General features: G+C 45.3%; 1 protein-coding gene across 2 annotated transcripts; it reads right to left on the minus strand.

Annotated features, from left to right (window-relative positions):
- Positions 1-1745: 1745 nt before the first annotated feature.
- Positions 1746-10170, minus strand: LOC309524912 (fibroleukin-like). Of its 2 annotated transcripts, XM_082210142.1 has the most exons (4): positions 9292-10170; positions 6129-6173; positions 4413-4534; positions 1746-2924 (listed from the first exon to the last, which is right to left on the minus strand). In XM_082210142.1, exons 1-4 carry the CDS (start codon positions 10067-10069, stop codon positions 2331-2333), a joined length of 1539 nt encoding a protein of 512 aa, XP_082066268.1. In that variant the 5' UTR covers positions 10070-10170; the 3' UTR covers positions 1746-2330. The 2 variants fall into 2 exon arrangements, with proteins under 2 accessions (XP_082066268.1, XP_082066269.1); XM_082210143.1 differs by lacking the exon at positions 6129-6173 and having other exon boundaries at positions 9292-10169.
- Between the last annotated feature and the right edge of the window lie 6932 nt (positions 10171-17102).

A 17102-nucleotide genomic window follows, 5' to 3' on the forward strand; every position in this document is an offset into this window, starting at 1 on the left:
CATTCATGTACACTGACTCTTCACACAGTATCTACATTTGCCCTACAATGAGAATTACAGCAGTAGCCACTGAGTTAACATGATAATAGCTACAAGACTCTGCATAGTGAAGTTCTCTCGGGGTTAAAACTGTGGCTGGCAATGTGAAAGGGCTCACAAACAATCTGACTGCCAAATACCTAAACCAGGGGTGAGGATCCTGTGGCAGCACTCCCAAAAGTTGAATTCTAACTCCATGATTGGGGATTGTAGGAGTTGTAGTCCAGCAATATTTGTAGGACTGCAGTTTTCTCATCCCTGACCTAAAGCTTAACATTTAAAAGTGACTTCTGCCTTAAGAACCTTGTTTAGGGAGATACCCTTCTTGCCATCTCTGTGTGACCTTGTAAGTGAATGTGTCCATCATTTGAACTGTAAGGATAAATTGAAATATTTGTCCAGTTTATAGAGGATCTTAAGATCTTAAGTTTCCATTCATGTACCACTTCCATCGAATGACATTTATGAGATAAGGAGCTTGAAAGCAAGGCACTATTTAGCTTTTAAGGTAAGGAAAGGGTACCCTGGGCTGCATTACAAGATAGGCAACTCTTAAGTGCACAGCTGTCCATCTCTGCTTCCTTACCATTTGCTTTGCCATAAGGGTACCTTAGTTTTTGTAGCTTCTTTACTCTTTCGGTGCCTGAGGTACAGTGCTCTTGTAGTTCTGAATTATCACAGTGCTAATTAGTATGATGCTCTTGCCAGAATGAGGAAGATACGATGGCCTGATATGACTCAAGGTAGTCTTGAAGTGTCAGCTCCCATCTGCCCTATATCATTCTGGCTCTGAAGTCTTTGTTGATTGACTATAATTACAGCATATTGGTTACTCATGAAACACCGGTTTTGTGCCAAGGAATTATCAAGCGTGAGCTTCAGGCATCCTAAACCATGAAAGTGCCCCCAAAGGGACAGGTGTAGTCATGGTATTTGAACCACCTGATGTCTCTAATTTGTTTAACTCCAGCCAATTCTATAGCTGTTGACATTTAATAGTGGGAAGAGTTAGAAGCCGGAGTCTTAAAAACTGAGGAAATAGAATGAAGCAAATCTGGTTCTCATGCTCTTGCAGGTAATCGAGGAAACTGCTCCTACTACTAGTTAACACCCCCCCCTGACTTTGTACCTCTCTGGATTTTGGGCTCGGGATTACTTACAAATGCAAATATTTTTAATAAAGGCACTTGGTGGGCTATCACTAACACTATTTCAGGCCTTTAGAAGCATGTCTAAAGCAGTGATTCCCAAATTGGCTTGGAGCACACTAGTGTGCGCCACCGAAGAACCACAATGTGTCCTGAAGACATTCTGTTGGAGGCAAACACTCCTGCATTTCTTTTAGAATTGGGAGGCCTTGGACATCACTCATTCCCTAGCCTGCTCTATATATGGGTCAGGATACCACCCCAAAGAAGTAAGGATGCATTCCCTGTTGCTGCAGCCCAAACTACAGGTCAGGCGTTTCTTTTTGCACAAAGGTTATCTGAGTACTTGCTTGGCCTGGATCTGACAACCTTTGGCAGAAAATACAAGAGCAACTTTTAACTGCTTGCCAGTGCTCAGGAAAAGCATATTAATCTTCTGGAAGTCACTATATAATTCAGAATGCTGCTTCTTATTTCCTGCAATTTAGCGCATCCCCATTAACTTCTGGCTAAGTAGCCCTGGCTACCTCTTTAGAAATAGAGCATCGGAAAGGTCCAGATAATTCAACAAGGCTTTCAGTCCTTTCTGTAGAAATCTGAATGAGGGGTTGAGCTGAAGTAGAATACTTTGGATACATTATTAAGACCTGTTCCCTTTATATGATTCCTTTCCAGATAACTTGCTCACCGTAAGCCTAAAGAGCAAGCCATGAAACGGTGAGGCAAATGTGATGTGTGTCCAAGCTACAAAAGGAAGTTTGTAGCCACTTGCAAAACAAGTGCCCTTGCGGGTGTGTTCTGACCCAAACATGAATTTCACTGTGGAGTATGGAAGAATGGCAGATATAACTCAACACTGCCCACGATCATGAGATGGGAAAGGAAGGGCAGTGACTGAAGTTGAATGTAGAATCGGGCATTTGTGATTGTTACAAGAGCTGTGGGCAACTTGGTGACTCTGCTCCTATTTATCCTTTGTTTTCAGTGTATTAAGATTCTCCACCACAAAGTAGGACTTTGTCCTGTTTTGAACTTGTTTTTCCCAAGTCATCTCAGTAGCAGGTTATTTTCTTTTAACTTATCCCTGTAAAGTCTCCCTGCCGCAAGTCCACATGCACCAGGCATTCTGGTTGTAGGATCGTCTTAAAAGCCGACGGGCCTTGTTTTCATCTCTGCTTTCTTGAAGGAGTACTTCTGATTGGTCCTTTTGTCAACCAGAATGTACCATGTTCCCCAGTAGATGCCGCTGGTCACCCCTGTGTAGCGTCCGTGGTGGTACTTCCCATTGAGGTTGGCTGCCAGGCAGGAGTCGAACCACCAGCCGGCCCCATAGTACGCACCGCAGTTGCCCATGGGGTAGTTGTCGTTGTCGCTGTCCCAAGTTGTGAAGCACTTGTGATCGTGGTTGTAGTTGCGGCTGTAGCTCAGGGCGTTGCCTGCACTACCTTGATATTCCCGGGCTGTCAGGCGATACTTGTGGGCCTCGCTGGCCACTTTGAATTTGCGGTAAACAGCATGGCGCTTGACGCCATGCCAGTCCTCCAACTCTATGCGCACGACATGCTGGCCCAGGCGAGTTAAGCTGTGGAGGTGCTCATTGCCCAGCCAGTGCTCCCCTTGCAGGCTCCCAAATCCCTGCCTGTACTCCTGCCAAGTGCGGTTGAAATCCACAGAGCCATCCTGCCGGCGCTGGAACACGGTCCACCCGCCACCATCCGTGACCATGTCACAGTAAGCCTGGCAATACACAAGACGAAGGTTAATCGGCAGAAGCACTGCAGCGCCTGAAAAAGAGCCCTTGCTCCAGCCCACGGAATCAGGCTGTGACATCATGCTCTCTTAGGAAATTTTCCACTCTGCAGGCAACATCAAGTGCTTAAACAGGTTTAATGGTCTTTGGCTGCTCTAAGGAACTATTTTCATCAGTGGGGAACAGGGCTAAGGAGCTCCAGAAGTGAATTCTCATTACTCTCACTAAATAACCTTTGAAAACCATGGAGATATGATTAATGGTAAGTGGCAGAAACTCACCGCCTGCCTGTTCATGCGCCATTTTGGAAATTTTATTTTCAGCGGTTTAGATTTACCGTATTTTTCGCTCTATAACACGCACCCGACCATAACACGCACGTAGTTTTTAGAGGAGGAAAATCCGTAGGCATGCCACCCGTAGGCATTTCCTCCACAACACGCACAGACATTTCCCCTTACTTTCTAGGAGGAAAAAGGTGAGTGTTATGGTGCAAAAAATACGGTAATTATTTTTGATTCTGTGGTATCTGTTCTGTGCAGCATTAGTGCAGAAGTGTCCCATCTGGGCATGCATTTATTTTACTAATTACTCAACTGTATAGTAGCTGTTCCCGTTTTAAGAACCACACACTTAGCGTTATGTTTTCAGTGGCTGCACTTAATCTTTCTTGCCATGGGGAACATATCTAACCAGGTTTTTTTCTTGATAGGGGACTTTGCAAAGTCCAAGTCTAAAAGGAACTTGGGGACACACTTTGCTCATGGGGAGAGAGGCCATAAGTGCAATGTTAAAAAGGATAATTCTCACCTACTACAGTGGTACATTGGTTCTCGAATGTCTCCATTGACAAATGCCGAAAACCCGGAAGTAAATGCTTCCGTTTTCAAACGTGCCTCGGAAGTCAAACGGCTTCCACTGTGTGTTTTTCAATTTTCTCAATTGAATTGAGGCTTCTGTATTGAGTTTTCAGTTCTTGAACATTTTTGAATGTGAACGGTCTTCCGGAATGGATTAAGTTTGAGAACCGAGGTGCCACTGTACTGCCCTTTCAATATATTTTGATGGGCAGGTGTATGAAGGTTCTAATCTGCATCAATGATGGCAAGGGGGGATATTTACTCCAGATTCATTAATGCAAAGTAAAAGCTGTATGATCTTAATAAGGGAAGCAATCTACACTGAGTGAGTGGGACTTACTTCTGAGTAAGAATACACAGTATTGCATAGCAGATTATCATGTGCAATAGCAATGCAGAGGAGGATGAATAGAGAATGCCCACTTTAGGAGCAAACCAATGCAAATTTTATGTATGGATACAACTTTTACATGCAGTAACACATACCAGTGGAGCAAGGAGCTGAATGCATATTGCAATTGTGCTACCTTTGGCCAAACGGAGACCCAGTTGGCTGCGTGCATATCTTATTTACTCCATTAGATAAGATACCTCAAACCTACCTACCTACCTTACCTCAAAGTGTTGACGGAGGGGAATGGGCTGGATGGTGTATATCCCATTGTCTCGGATGCCCTGTTTATGGATCTCTGCACAATCCCGAGGATACACGTGCTCAGATTTTTCAGAGGGTTCCACTGAAAGTACATAGGAACATAGAAAGCTGCCTTAGACTGAATTGGACCATAGGTCCATCTGGAAGGCACAGAAAGATGTAATAAACCACAGGGCCAGGCAATGGAAACAACAGGTCCTGGACATGTGACCTGTCTTGCAGGGGTCTTTCTGTGATATGGCACCTAGAAACTGTTACACATATGCTAAAAAGGGGACAAAGAGTATCCTGCAATATGAAGGCAGGGGCAAGACATACATCTATGAGAGTAGACTTAGATGTTTGGTTGGCGAGCAGGATTGCACCCCCAGAGCAATCTTGGGTTACTGCTGCCTGCTTCAACATGCTATTGGATATAGCAATCAAGAGAGGTCTCCCCAAAGAGTTAAGAAATTATCATGTGGTTCCGGCCCAATCATGTGTATTGGGCTTCACACACTCAGACTGCCTTCAAACATGATGTACAATACCTGTAGGTGGGTTCTAGGCAGAGGTGGGGAGTTGCATTTGCACACCTGGCGATCCATGTGTGTAAGGCATCGTTTTCCTCCTGTGACTTGACCAATTTGAAGTGCGAAGCCATTTCCTGGCTTCCCCCAAAGCCCATATTTTCTCCTCCTTGTTTTGGCTTCATTTTAAATTGTAACCGTCTGCATTAAAGCACCATGTATATTGATGGTGTTATATAAAAAACACATCATCTTAAGGAATGAGAGAATTGTATATTTAATTAATCTTCAGCTGTTGTGGTCTAGCGTAATTTAATCTGGGTTGCAAGTTGTTTATGTTTATGCTGCCTCTGTTGCAAAGAATATATATATATATATATATATATATATATATATATATATATCTGTCTTTCTTGTTAAATATTAAAAATTAATTATTATATATTTTATTTGTTTGTAAGCCTCTCAGGGAATGTTTATTTAGTGGCTATATAAATACTAAAGGCACCGGAGGCAGTGAGGAATACAGTGGTGCCTCGCAAGATGAAAATAATTCGTTCCGTGAGTCTTTTCGTCTTGCGATGTTTTTCGTCTTGCGAAGCACGGTCCGTCGCAACTGCGCCTCTTCAAGCGGCTTTAAAAAAAAAGCGCAAGACGTTTTCGTCTTGCAAAGCAAGCCCATAGGGAAATTCGTCTAGCGAAGCAACGCAAAACCAAAAAACCCTTTCGTCTAGCGAGTTTTTCGTCTTGCGAGGCATTTGTCTTGCGGGGCACCACTGTACCTAAAGGCTATTTTGCCATATCCCAGTGAGGGCATCCCTTTGTCTTTTTTCTTTAAAAAGGTCACTTTATTTTTTTTAATTGTATTTCTCTCTCAATAAATGGGATCAATTTACACCAGCTCTTGGGCTGGAGTAAATTTATTCAAAGTTTTGGCAGTTTCTAGGGTACCAGGAAGGATTCAAATCTTTCGGACATAAGCCTTGCTGTCACACTCCTTTGGGGCACACACTGCTCTGACACAAACCCTTTGTGGCCCTACTGATGATGGAGTCCCAACATCATCAGGGTCACAAGATTATGGACCATGATGGAGAGAGGGGACCTGGTCTCCCTCTCAGGTTTCATACGATTGTTGATTAAGTTACGTAATAGATTTATACTAACCTGTAAGTGCTGGTGTCTCCTCAATCTTGTGCTCTTTCCCTATATCTGGGAGATAATTTGGAGTCTGTGAGTGAGATTACTGCAAATCTCTTGAGAAAAGCCACTGCCCACTCTATTCTCAATAGTCTGTGACTGAGCTAGTTCAATGCAGTGTTATTATACAGATTTGCTAAGTGTTTGGATAACTTCCCAGGCATTAAGGAGGCTTCTACACAAGGGGGTTCTACATCCCAAGTGGAACATTCAGATTCATTTTTCTCTGTGAGTGCCATTGGCGCATGGCCCCCTGCAACATATGCCATTCTTGTTTTTGTTTCTCTTAGGGTGCCTTGGGACTCCCATTATTTTGTGGGATGGATTCAAGCACATACCAGAACCTGAGGTTTGCACAGTTAAGGTGAACTAAAGGGCTCTGTCACCCTTAGGGCAACAAATCTGGAAGGAAGGAAGGAAGGAAGGAAGGAAGGAAGGAAGGAAGGAAGGAAGGAAGGAAGGAAGGAAGCCAGACTTCTAGCAGTTTGAAAAGTGGCAGGGAAGTGCATTGAAAAATATGGGACGAACAAATGCCTAACAGGAAACACCCCACAAACAAATCTAGATGAATGCAGGCCCAGTGCTCACAAATGTCATAGATAACTACCCCACAAACCATGCTCAATAAAGACCTGGATATAAGACAGGGATGGGGAACCTGTGGCTTTCTTGGACTCCAACTTCCATCAGTCCCAGCCACCTTGGCCAATGCCCAGGAATGGTGAGAGTTCAAGTCCAATAACACCTGGAGGCCTACAGTAGTTTAAAGTGGGAAACATTGGAAAACACGTTTGTGCATTTCACATCTGAGGACCCAAATGTAAGCCCTAGGCATCTAAGGCTGGGAAGTGGATATTTTCTGTCATCAGCAGCCTTCCCTAAGATTTCATCAGGTCTCCTCCCCTGCCACTAGATAGATCCAGGAGCCACAGAGTTTCCTGTGTGCAGGCGACGAGATGCCCTGATTTCACAGCATCTGGTGTTACGCGCTAGCTCTGCCTTTTTGACTCTGCTTCTGGCAGCAGAATAACTTGGGCAGGCATTGTGCCGCCTGCTCCCATAACAGCGTCTTTGCATCGCTGTCCCTCTTGTTCTTCTCTTGCTCTGGTATAATCAGGGAGGATGTGGAGTGGGAGAGGGCACTATCTGAAGGAAATGATGAACAGTGGGGGGATTGTGTCCAACAGAAAGGATTGCATCATCGGTCAGCCTGATAGCCATAAATGTCAGCCGCAAACTCTTCAAACATATTGCTCATCAATACAGCATCCATCTGTCCGGAAATTCCTGGCGGGACACGGACTGTTGAGATGTCAGACATCAAAAGAGAAAATGAGTGGAACATCTCAAGCAGAAGAAGGGAGGGGGAAGGAAATAATGAAAAATGGTGGAGGAAAAAGCCAGGCAGAGGCGGAATGAGGACTCTGAGGTTTTGAAGGCTTTGCCTGTCCTCGTTGAACTGAAGTGGGAGATAAGACACATTCACAAGACCACTTGAGTTCATGGTGGCTTTGATTCAGCAGTGTGGAGCTGGTTAGGTGACTGCTTTGGTGCAAAGCAAGCACTGGAATTTTCTCCATGGTTTATTCTGGCCAGGATGTAGGTTCATGACAATGCCAAGCTCAGCTCACTTGGTATGTGTGCTAAGTTGGCCTTGTGAGACTTCCGCATGGGCTTAAATAGGAATATGGCCAAGGGTGGAACAAAGGAGCCACAGGAAAACACCCTGGAAGCAATATAAATTAAAACAATTCTTTTAGAAGATAGTTAAAAAGACTCTTCTTAAAAACCTAAAAGAATCAAGTCTTCAAAAAAGTTATATGATCTAAGAAAGTCTTTAAAAGAATCCTTCCAAAAGAATTTAAAACTTATAATGTACCACCTTAGAGACCAACTGAGTAGTTTTAGGTATAAGCTTTTGTGTGTGTGCATGGTTTTTAAGAAGAGCCTTTTTAACTATCTTTTTAAAGAATTGTTTTAATTTATTTTGACTATGGCAGACCAACATGGCTACCTACTTGAACCCTGAAAGCAAATCAAGATGAATGAAGAATAAATGTTCATTGTCATAATAACCGCCTCATAAACAGAATGAGCATTCAGAATGAATGCTCAGTAAAGACCCGACATGGTCCTGCCACATCGTAAGATTTGCGCAAGGAATGCTGTCTCTTTCTGCCTACCTCAACTCCAGGTGCAGCATGACCAAAGCAAGGCAAGAGGGCTGCCTTGACGGGGACTGGCCTCCTTCCCTCCCTGCTCAGCACTCCAAGCTCTGTGTAGGGGGCTGTATCCCAGCAGACTGCTGTGAACTATTTTCAAGGCTTTATTTAGAACTTCATAGAATTGTAGAGTTGGAAGGGACCACGAGGGTCATCTGGTCCAACCCCCTGAAATGCAGGAATCTTTTCTCCAATGGTGGGGAACCCTGAGATTAAGAGTCTCATGCTCTACTGACTGAGCTATCCCGCCTTTCTCCCAACAAAAAATAGCAAAAATGCAGTACAACATCACACACTAAAAACTTCCCTGAACAGGGCTGCCTTCAGATGTCTTTTAAAAAGAAGATAGCTGCTTATTTCCGTCACATCTGAAGGGAGGGTGTTCCACAGGGAGGGCACCACCACCGAAAAGGCCCTCTTCCTAGTTCCCTGTAACCTCACCTCTCACAACGAGGGAACTACCAGAAGGCCCTCGGAGCTGGATCTCAGTGTCAGGGTGGGACGATGGGCATACATAGGATTCCCAGGAGATCTCCCCTCCAGGCACTTGCCAGACAGATCTGCTTAGCTTCAGCAAGGCTGCTGCACCATAGAATCATAGAGTTGGAAGAGACCACAAGGGCCATCGAGTCCAACCCCCTGCCAAGCAGGAAACACCATCAGAGCACTCCTGACATATGGTTGTCAAGCCTCTGCTTAAAGACCTCCAAAGAAGGAGACTCCACCACACTCCTTGGCAGCAAATTCCACTGTCAAACAGCTCTTACTGTCAGGAAGTTTCAGATGAGCCTTCAGATCACACCCCACCCCAACCTGGACTTCGCTGTTTGTGAAGAGAGAGAAGAATATCTATCTTCGCAGGCAGGCTAATGGGAAGTGGATAACCCCCCCCCCCCCGCTGTACTCACCAAGAATGGATGCCTTCAGGACTGATTCGCTGCAAGGCAGCTTGCAGCCAGAGAGGATCCCCAGCAGCAGGGCCACCAAGGAGCTGAGCTGCTCCTCTAAGCGGTGCAGATTAAGCCGGCTCTCCTCCTGCAACTTCTGTAGGCCCGATGCCATGGAAACCACTCTGGTTTCCACCAAGCTGAGTCGGTCCATCAGGGTCCTGGTCCTGGAAGAGCTTTGTTTGTTGAGCTCTCCAGTGTGCTTCAGGATCTGCTTGAACTCCATCTGCTGCTCGCCAGCAGAGACATCCTGCACCTCCTCAGGTACTGCCGGCTCCTCAGGCCCCAGGATGTGGAGCCTGCAGCTCCCCAACCCATCACAGCCGCCTTCCGGAGAAGGGAGAGGCATGGCCACCAGGGACCCTGAGCATGCTGGGTTGTCATCTCTTTGGCTGCACTCGGGGCTGTCTGAGTTCAGGCTTCCTGACTCTCGCAGAACCATAAAGAGGAAGCCCAGGCAACAAAAGCACTTGCTGAAGCGGGGGAAGAGTTTCATTTCTCTCCTTAATGCCTCCTGAGGAGGTGGGAAAGGCACACGCAACATGCAAGAAGGCACAGGCTGGAAGCTACTGCAACAGAGCTTCTTCTGTCTCTGCAGGCGAGCTGCCTCTCTAGGCCGGGAAGGCCACTCCCAGGCTGGGTCGGGGCAAACTGCCTCGCCGAAGGAAAAGTGTGGAGATTGGGGAGCTGCGAGGGAAAGGAGGAGGGAAAGGAGAGCGGCACACAGATAAAGGAGCATTTGAGACTGTCCAGCAGATTAGCATGTCATGGGCAATTAAAGCTAGGCCCCTTGTGGGAGGCAGCGATTAGCGTCTGGCTTGAGTGAGCTTTGCTCTCCAGCAAGAGGGCTTTGACTTGAAAGGCCTGTAATTTGCCTTGACATTAAAGGCACGAGGAAATCGCCCAAATGCTAGCGAGGGAGCTGAGGGAAAGGAGCGGTAATCTCTCGCAGTGCTTGCTGGCCTTTGGCACAGCGTGGCCACCCACCCACCACCCATTAAGCAAGGCATGTGCTCACAGGCCTCTTCACGCTCCAAGGCCAGAAGGCGTCATGTGCACAGCCCTCCCATGCCAGACTTGACAGGCTCACTTCATCACTCCCCAGCTTTCCGCAGTTGCACCAACCAACTCTCCCTCCTTTGGGAGCAGCCTGGACCTCAGATCTCTAAGGCCTCAGATCTTTAGAGCGCTTTGATACCACTTTAAACAGTCATGGCTTTTCTCCAAAGAACTTTGGGTGCTGTGGTTTGTTAAAGTGTAAAGGCCCTCACTCGGTCTCCACCCTCATCGTTCAGCCCCGTCACTGAGGTCCAGCTCCTAGGGCCTTCTGGCAGTTTCCTCATTGTGAGAAGCAAAGTTGCAGGGAAGCAGGCAGAGGGCCTTCTCGGTAGTGGCACCCTCTCTGTGGAACACCCTTCAGATGTCAAGGAGATAAACAATCATACGAATTTTTGCAGACATCTGAAGACAGCCCTGTTCTGGGAAGCTTTCACTGTTTGGTGTTTTGTTGTATTCCTTTATACTTTGTTGGATAAACCCAGTCAGATGTGTGGGGTACAAAAAATAAAAACTATCATCATTCTCACCATTGTGCAGGGGTTCTGGGAAGCGGTTCTGAGCAACCCATCTCCAAAGAAAGTAAGCTACTGCTTTCTGATACCCTCTCATACAATTATCAGTGATATAGTCCACTCTTGGAAGTTACAAAACAATGAGCGGTCCTTCTTCTTGGTTGATGTCTCTTATCTCCTCCCCTTAAGTGGACGACTATGAATCTGAGGACACTAAACAAAAGTAGGATACTGTTTCTCATTTTAATTAGGTTTTAGTGAAATCCTTTACATCTCTACTTAGAAGAAATCCCCATTCAATGGAGCTTATCCCCAGGTAAGAGGTTATATAGGATAACAGCTTTAAAACTCTGATGGTGTCTAAAAGAATTAAGCAAATGACTGGTCCACCCCACTCTTTAAAAACAGAGCAGGAAGAACATACCAGCTGTTGGGATGTAGTCTTAGCATCTTCTTAGTTGTGTACCTTAAGAGCTCTGTACAGTTGCCATATTTCATACAGTGAAAATCTGGACAGAAAAGTTGTTGAGTTTTTTGGTCAAAGTTGTGGAGCTTTCAAAAGCACCATTTTAAAGCTATTTTTATGGGGAAATGGCACTGCTGGCATGGGCTGCCATATGTCCAGATTTTCCAATTTCCGCCCGGGCACTGCTGCCGACTGCAGTATTCTGTATGTCTGGGAAATTCCAGATGTATGGCAACCCTACTTTTAGGCTTGTGAATCACATAATCCGTGCTCTGAGCTAATGTACAGTCTATGTCCTGACTTCTTGAATAAAGCTTTTGGGTTTCCTCAAGCTGAGAGTCCAAGTACTGTGTCTGAGAGTGGGAGCCAGGACACCTACAAGGAAATGGATGCAAACAGCATCACTTTTGGGGGTTCGCTTTCTAGCTGCCAAACTAGTGAAGAGAAGTAGTTCTGTGCCATCTAGTGGCCAGAATGCTGCACTGTTCACCCAGTTTATCTTCAACAAGCTGTTTAATGTACAGAAATTGGAACATGGTCCTCATGGACCATTTGGCCCACTTAGCTCTGTGTTGTCTAAACACTCTGGCAGTGGCTGTCCATGGTTTTGAGACAGGGAAATTCCCAGGTCTACCTGGAGATTGAGCCTGGGACGTTCTGCAGACAAAGCACGTCCTCTATCACTGAGCCACGGCCCTTCCCCTGTTTCAAAAAGGAATGGATTGAATTATAATGATTGATTATCATGCTTGATTCTTCCATTCAGCTCTCATGTACAGTCTGGCTTTCACGACAACGCCAGTTTCTTTATCATGCTCCCAACACCAAAGACCATTTCACGTGTCCATTTCCCCCAACCATGTGCGGTTGGGAAAAGTGTGCATTTTCCTGGGAACCATTAAAATGATGAAGTACCTGGTCTCCCCATTGCAGTAAGACACAGGCCTCAGAAAGGAAGGAAATGAGCAGAGACGGCAGCAAGAGGTGCTGCTGTGTGCACATACTCCCATTTATTCCACATCCAGTGTGCTCCCACCTCTGGGTGTATACACCACATTTACCGTGATCCGTTTCTATTCTGTACCTATCCTGTTGTTTCTTATGAAGTTTGGTGCATTGATATGTTTCCCCCCCAAACCTGCTTTGATCCGAATTGAGTAGAAGAGCAACCCAGCTGTGTTTTAAGCTAGCAACTTGTACACAGCCTACAGCTCCCTGTCAGCCCTGACCCTTGGCTGTGCAGGCTGGGGCTGATTGTTGTCAGGGTGCAATGGCATCGGGAAGTGCCCCTTGCCAGCCACCTCTGACTTAATCCAAACAGGTATGGCAGTGAGAAAGCAGGGACATATTGGTAATAGTCCATCATCTAGTTAGGAAGAAGAACCTAAGGAAAGCAAAAGGGCATAGGAGGTGCTCATGCAAACATATGCCAAAGACATATATGCCAACTTATAAGCAAACAATCCTTTTTTTTTTATTTAGACAAGAATACATTCACCCAGAAAGGTTCGATTCTAGGCTAGACGAAAAGTCCACAGAACAGATCCAAGAAGGGGAGAGGGAAGACCCAAGCTGCAGCTTCTTATTCATTGCTTAAGGAAAAGGATCTAATCCAGTCATTATGCTGGGGGGCTTAAAAATTGCTCTCTTTTTGGGGGTCTCATTACAGAGGTTTTAGCTTGTTCTTCAAAAATGTTGAGATTCACAAGGTGTAGTGGCTTCAGTTTTACCACTAGGGGGACACACAAATGTTCCAATATGGTCATACCAAGTTGGGAAAACATCTAGCCCCCTCTTAGCCAACTTGATCAGATTTCTCCCAAATTTCAGCCCTTGACATAAAGCCGCCTGGGGGACTCGTTGCTTCTTTCCTGCACATACAATAGAAAAACAAGAGTGAATAATGGGCAGTGACAAGGCAGGACATCTTTTTTTCCTCTCTCTCCCCCCAACCCGCCGTCCAATTTGTCTTCAAGGCTGACATAGGAAAAAACCCCAAATTGCCGCTCTCGCCTTGCACAGTTTTACCACAGTATCCTGAGAAGCATCTGGTGTGGAGCTGATAGCACAGGGGGGGTTCAGGCAGGAGCCCCAGCCGGAAGCCGAAGAGTTAGCAGCGGTTGGGGACCCACTGCTTCTGTCAGAACGTCAGACAGGAAACCTTACAATGGCTCTGAAGGGAAGGCTCTCTGGATCCCTGCCACTGTCTGTTCAGAGAGAGGCAGACACGCCAGCCTCCTTGCCAGGGACAGCAGAAACCACTCAGAACCATTCCCCGAGGGCCATTTTGTGTGGCTCAAGCAGCAAACCATTGGGGCCATAGGAAGGCACTTTGGGTAGGTGGAATAGTAAGAATTACCCTCATTATTCCAGCCCATAATCCTTACCCTTATGTGCATAGCGACAGCCATGTGCAAAGAAGCCAGGAGCATCATGTAGCCTCTTCTCCACATGCCTAGGACATGCTCCTAAGCAGCTGCATGTATGTGTAGCTTCCCGGGAGGCCTTCATCCCATTACAAAAGTCTGTCCAAGTGAAACTTTTAGGAAACAGATCATCGAAGCAAGATTGCATTCCCTTGAGTTCACCCACCCGCCTCCACTTATTCCTGAAGACCAAGCTCCAATGTGCATCAGAGCCTTGAACAAGAGCACCAAATATGTGCCAGCAGAGCTCAGTGGGATACCCCTGTGTTGCCCACATATCTGTGTGGAGGAAGAACATTTATTGATAGATAGATAGACAGAAAGAAAGAAAGGATCTCTGAATGGTTTCCACTTTTTAAAAAAAATGTTAAGGTGGTGCAGAATCCAAAATATGATGATGATGATGGCAGAGCACCATTGTGATGGATGGAGCCATTGCAATAGTTATTTCAACCTTCAGATCAAAGCACTGCAATGAACATTGTATTCACTTCTATGGAGTGGGGAGAGTGTCTAAAACACGGAGAAGAACTGTTCCTTAAAAAGGCTGAAGGCAGGCATATTGCTGTAGTGTTGCTTTAAGGCACTTACCTTGAATAAACCATTTCCTCAGACTGTCATCCAGGATACCCACATGGCCAGCTTGCTGTAGCAGCAGCAGCAGCAGCAAAACAGACCATATTATGTTGTGAAGTCTAATACTGGAAAATGTATGAATGATCACCTATCTCCTAAGTATCTGTATGCATTTTCAACCATTTCCACCAGAAGTATTTGTCCTCTATTCTGTAAGCCTGAAGCTCTGTGTCAGGGGGTGCCAATATGGTCGCCTCCAGATGTTGTTGGACTACAGGTGCCATGAGCATGCATGACCAACAATCCGGGATAATGGGAGCTGTAACTGAACAACTTCTGGACGGTATCATATTGTCAATCACTGCTCTATATGACAGGGTAGATAGATACAAATCACTAAGAAAACACGGGAAGTCAGTTTTTTCAGAGATACTTTTAACTGGTGCTAATCATGTCAAAAACGTTTCCATTAAAACATGTGTACAACTAAAAAGAACACATACCCCATTTCAGGATTGTTTCTTTTATATCATTTTTAAAGATAACTTTCTTTAAAGTCATTTTAGAAAATGGTTGCATAATTCACAACTTCTTTAATGGCTAATTTTGCTTATTTCCTGTGCATTAGGAATGTTAACTAGAAGTACAACACACACAAAATGGCACATATATTCTTTGCTTTCTTTTTAAAGACGACTAAGGGTCCAGAACTGCCCAGAAGAAAGAGCTTGGAGTGTCTGGGTAAAATAATGTATTCCAATAAAATTATAAAGAAATGCCCACATCTAGGTTGAAGGTGAATATTCATAATATGACAAAAGCAAATTCATTCTGAATTTTCACAGAAAAGTAGCCTAGTAGTTCTACAGTTAAAGTTCGGCAAGCCCCACTTTCACTGCAAGCAACTGGCTTTAAATTAACCATAGTGGGGCTGCCTCCTAGATTTCAGTGCAACCTATTCCACAACTAACATTAGCTGGGCTGTAGGCAATATATACAGAGCCATGGTCTCAGTTTGAGAATTTGAATGATAGAATAAACATGCTTTAACCAAATTACTTTTCTAAAGAGCCCTGCATTTAAATGCAGAGAGAGGGAGAGGGTGGGATCGGTCATGTATCCTGATCATGTAAAAAATTCAGGAGGCAATCAGAAGTCAGAATCATCACCATTTGAGCAGAATAAGTAACATTCACGTAAACAAAGAGTTGCTAGGCTAGGCCAACAGTTGTCAACCTTTCTCGGCCTGTGGGCACATTCACAAACTGGAGGCACTGTTGTGAGCACACACATCACAACAACCAAGCACACAGCACAATCTATTCTGTTGACTACAATAGAACGCTTCTTTCAAGCCGAATTTCAGAGGAGGAGACCCTCCTGAAAGGCACCAGGGAAGGCTTCTGTGCCACACTGGCAACCCCAGCACAGCCCCAAGTGTCCCTCTTCTCCAGGGACAGTCCCGGATTTACAGAATCCATCCTGGTATCTGATTTGATCCTGGAATTTCCCGCATTTCCTAGGACACCCCTATTTTCATTGGAGAAATGTAGGAGGGTATGGAGTTATGCAACGCCTGAGCCAAGGACATAAGTAACTATACGACCTTTAGGAGACATTTGAAGGCAGCCCTGTTTTTAAAATGTTTAATTATGCTTTTTGGGCAGGGTATTATTAATAATAAGGCATATGATGTCCTAACTTTCATCAGAGATGAATATGTTTGTGTGTGCCCCAGGCCTAGGAAGTCCACAACAGTAAAGAAATTCAAAGCTTAGCATCTGAACCCTGCTTCTAGTCGTGCTCTGATTTCAGAGAGCCCTAAAACTACAAGCGCCCACTTGTCCCTTGTCACCACAGTCAGGCATCTGTGGTGAAAGAAGCCGAAGGGTCTTTCTCCATTTTCTCAGCCAGTGAACCAACTCTGCAGTTCTATGCACATGTACCTTGGGAGCAAGCCCCATTGGACATGGGGACTTTCAAGGTGAAACCTGGATCCAGGAGGGTTTATTTCAGTCATGGATGTACAGGGAGGGCACCTGTCTCTTATCCACATATTCCTCAATTGTAACAAGTGGAATGGTTACAATGAGAAGCAACCTAAATGTTCTACGAATCTCCATTTCATACATTCTTTCCTTCCCAGCTAATGGGAAGCTGCATTATAGCAGGTCAAACATTTTGTCCACCATTTTGTCTAAATGGTCTGCTTTTCCATGGTCTCAGGCATCACCTACCATCTGAGATCCTTTTAGCTGGAGATGCCAGGATTGAACCCAGGACATTCTGCATGCAAAGCAGGCGTCCTACACTGAGCTATGGCCCGCCCTGTATTTCCTTGTTCCCCTACTCCTCTTGCTCAAGGGACTCCCACTTTTTTGTCTTCTTGTCAACCAACCCTCATCTTTTTAATTCATCTAAACCCACGTTGAGCCTTTCCTCCTTTTAAAAAGACCTTCAGTCTTGACCTGCCAGATATATACTACTAATCCAAGGTTGGGACACATTTTTTCAGTGCAAAGACTTCATTTCCTTGGGCAACCTTGCTGGCACCACATGCCAGAGGCAAAAGTGGGGGAGCACAGAATGTAAATTTTACTTTTGTACGGTAGGCTAATCTCTACACTCTCTCTTTCACCCTTCCATCTCCTGCATCGAGGCAAGCAAGAGGCATTATCAGAATCGAAGGCCACATTCCACTTAGTCAGTGAGAGTGCATAGCAGGTCTGATGA

The sequence above is a fragment of the Podarcis vaucheri genome (genome assembly GCF_965113315.1).
Source record: "Podarcis vaucheri genome assembly, chromosome: 2".
In the NCBI taxonomy this organism is placed as follows: Eukaryota; Metazoa; Chordata; class Lepidosauria; order Squamata; family Lacertidae; genus Podarcis; species Podarcis vaucheri.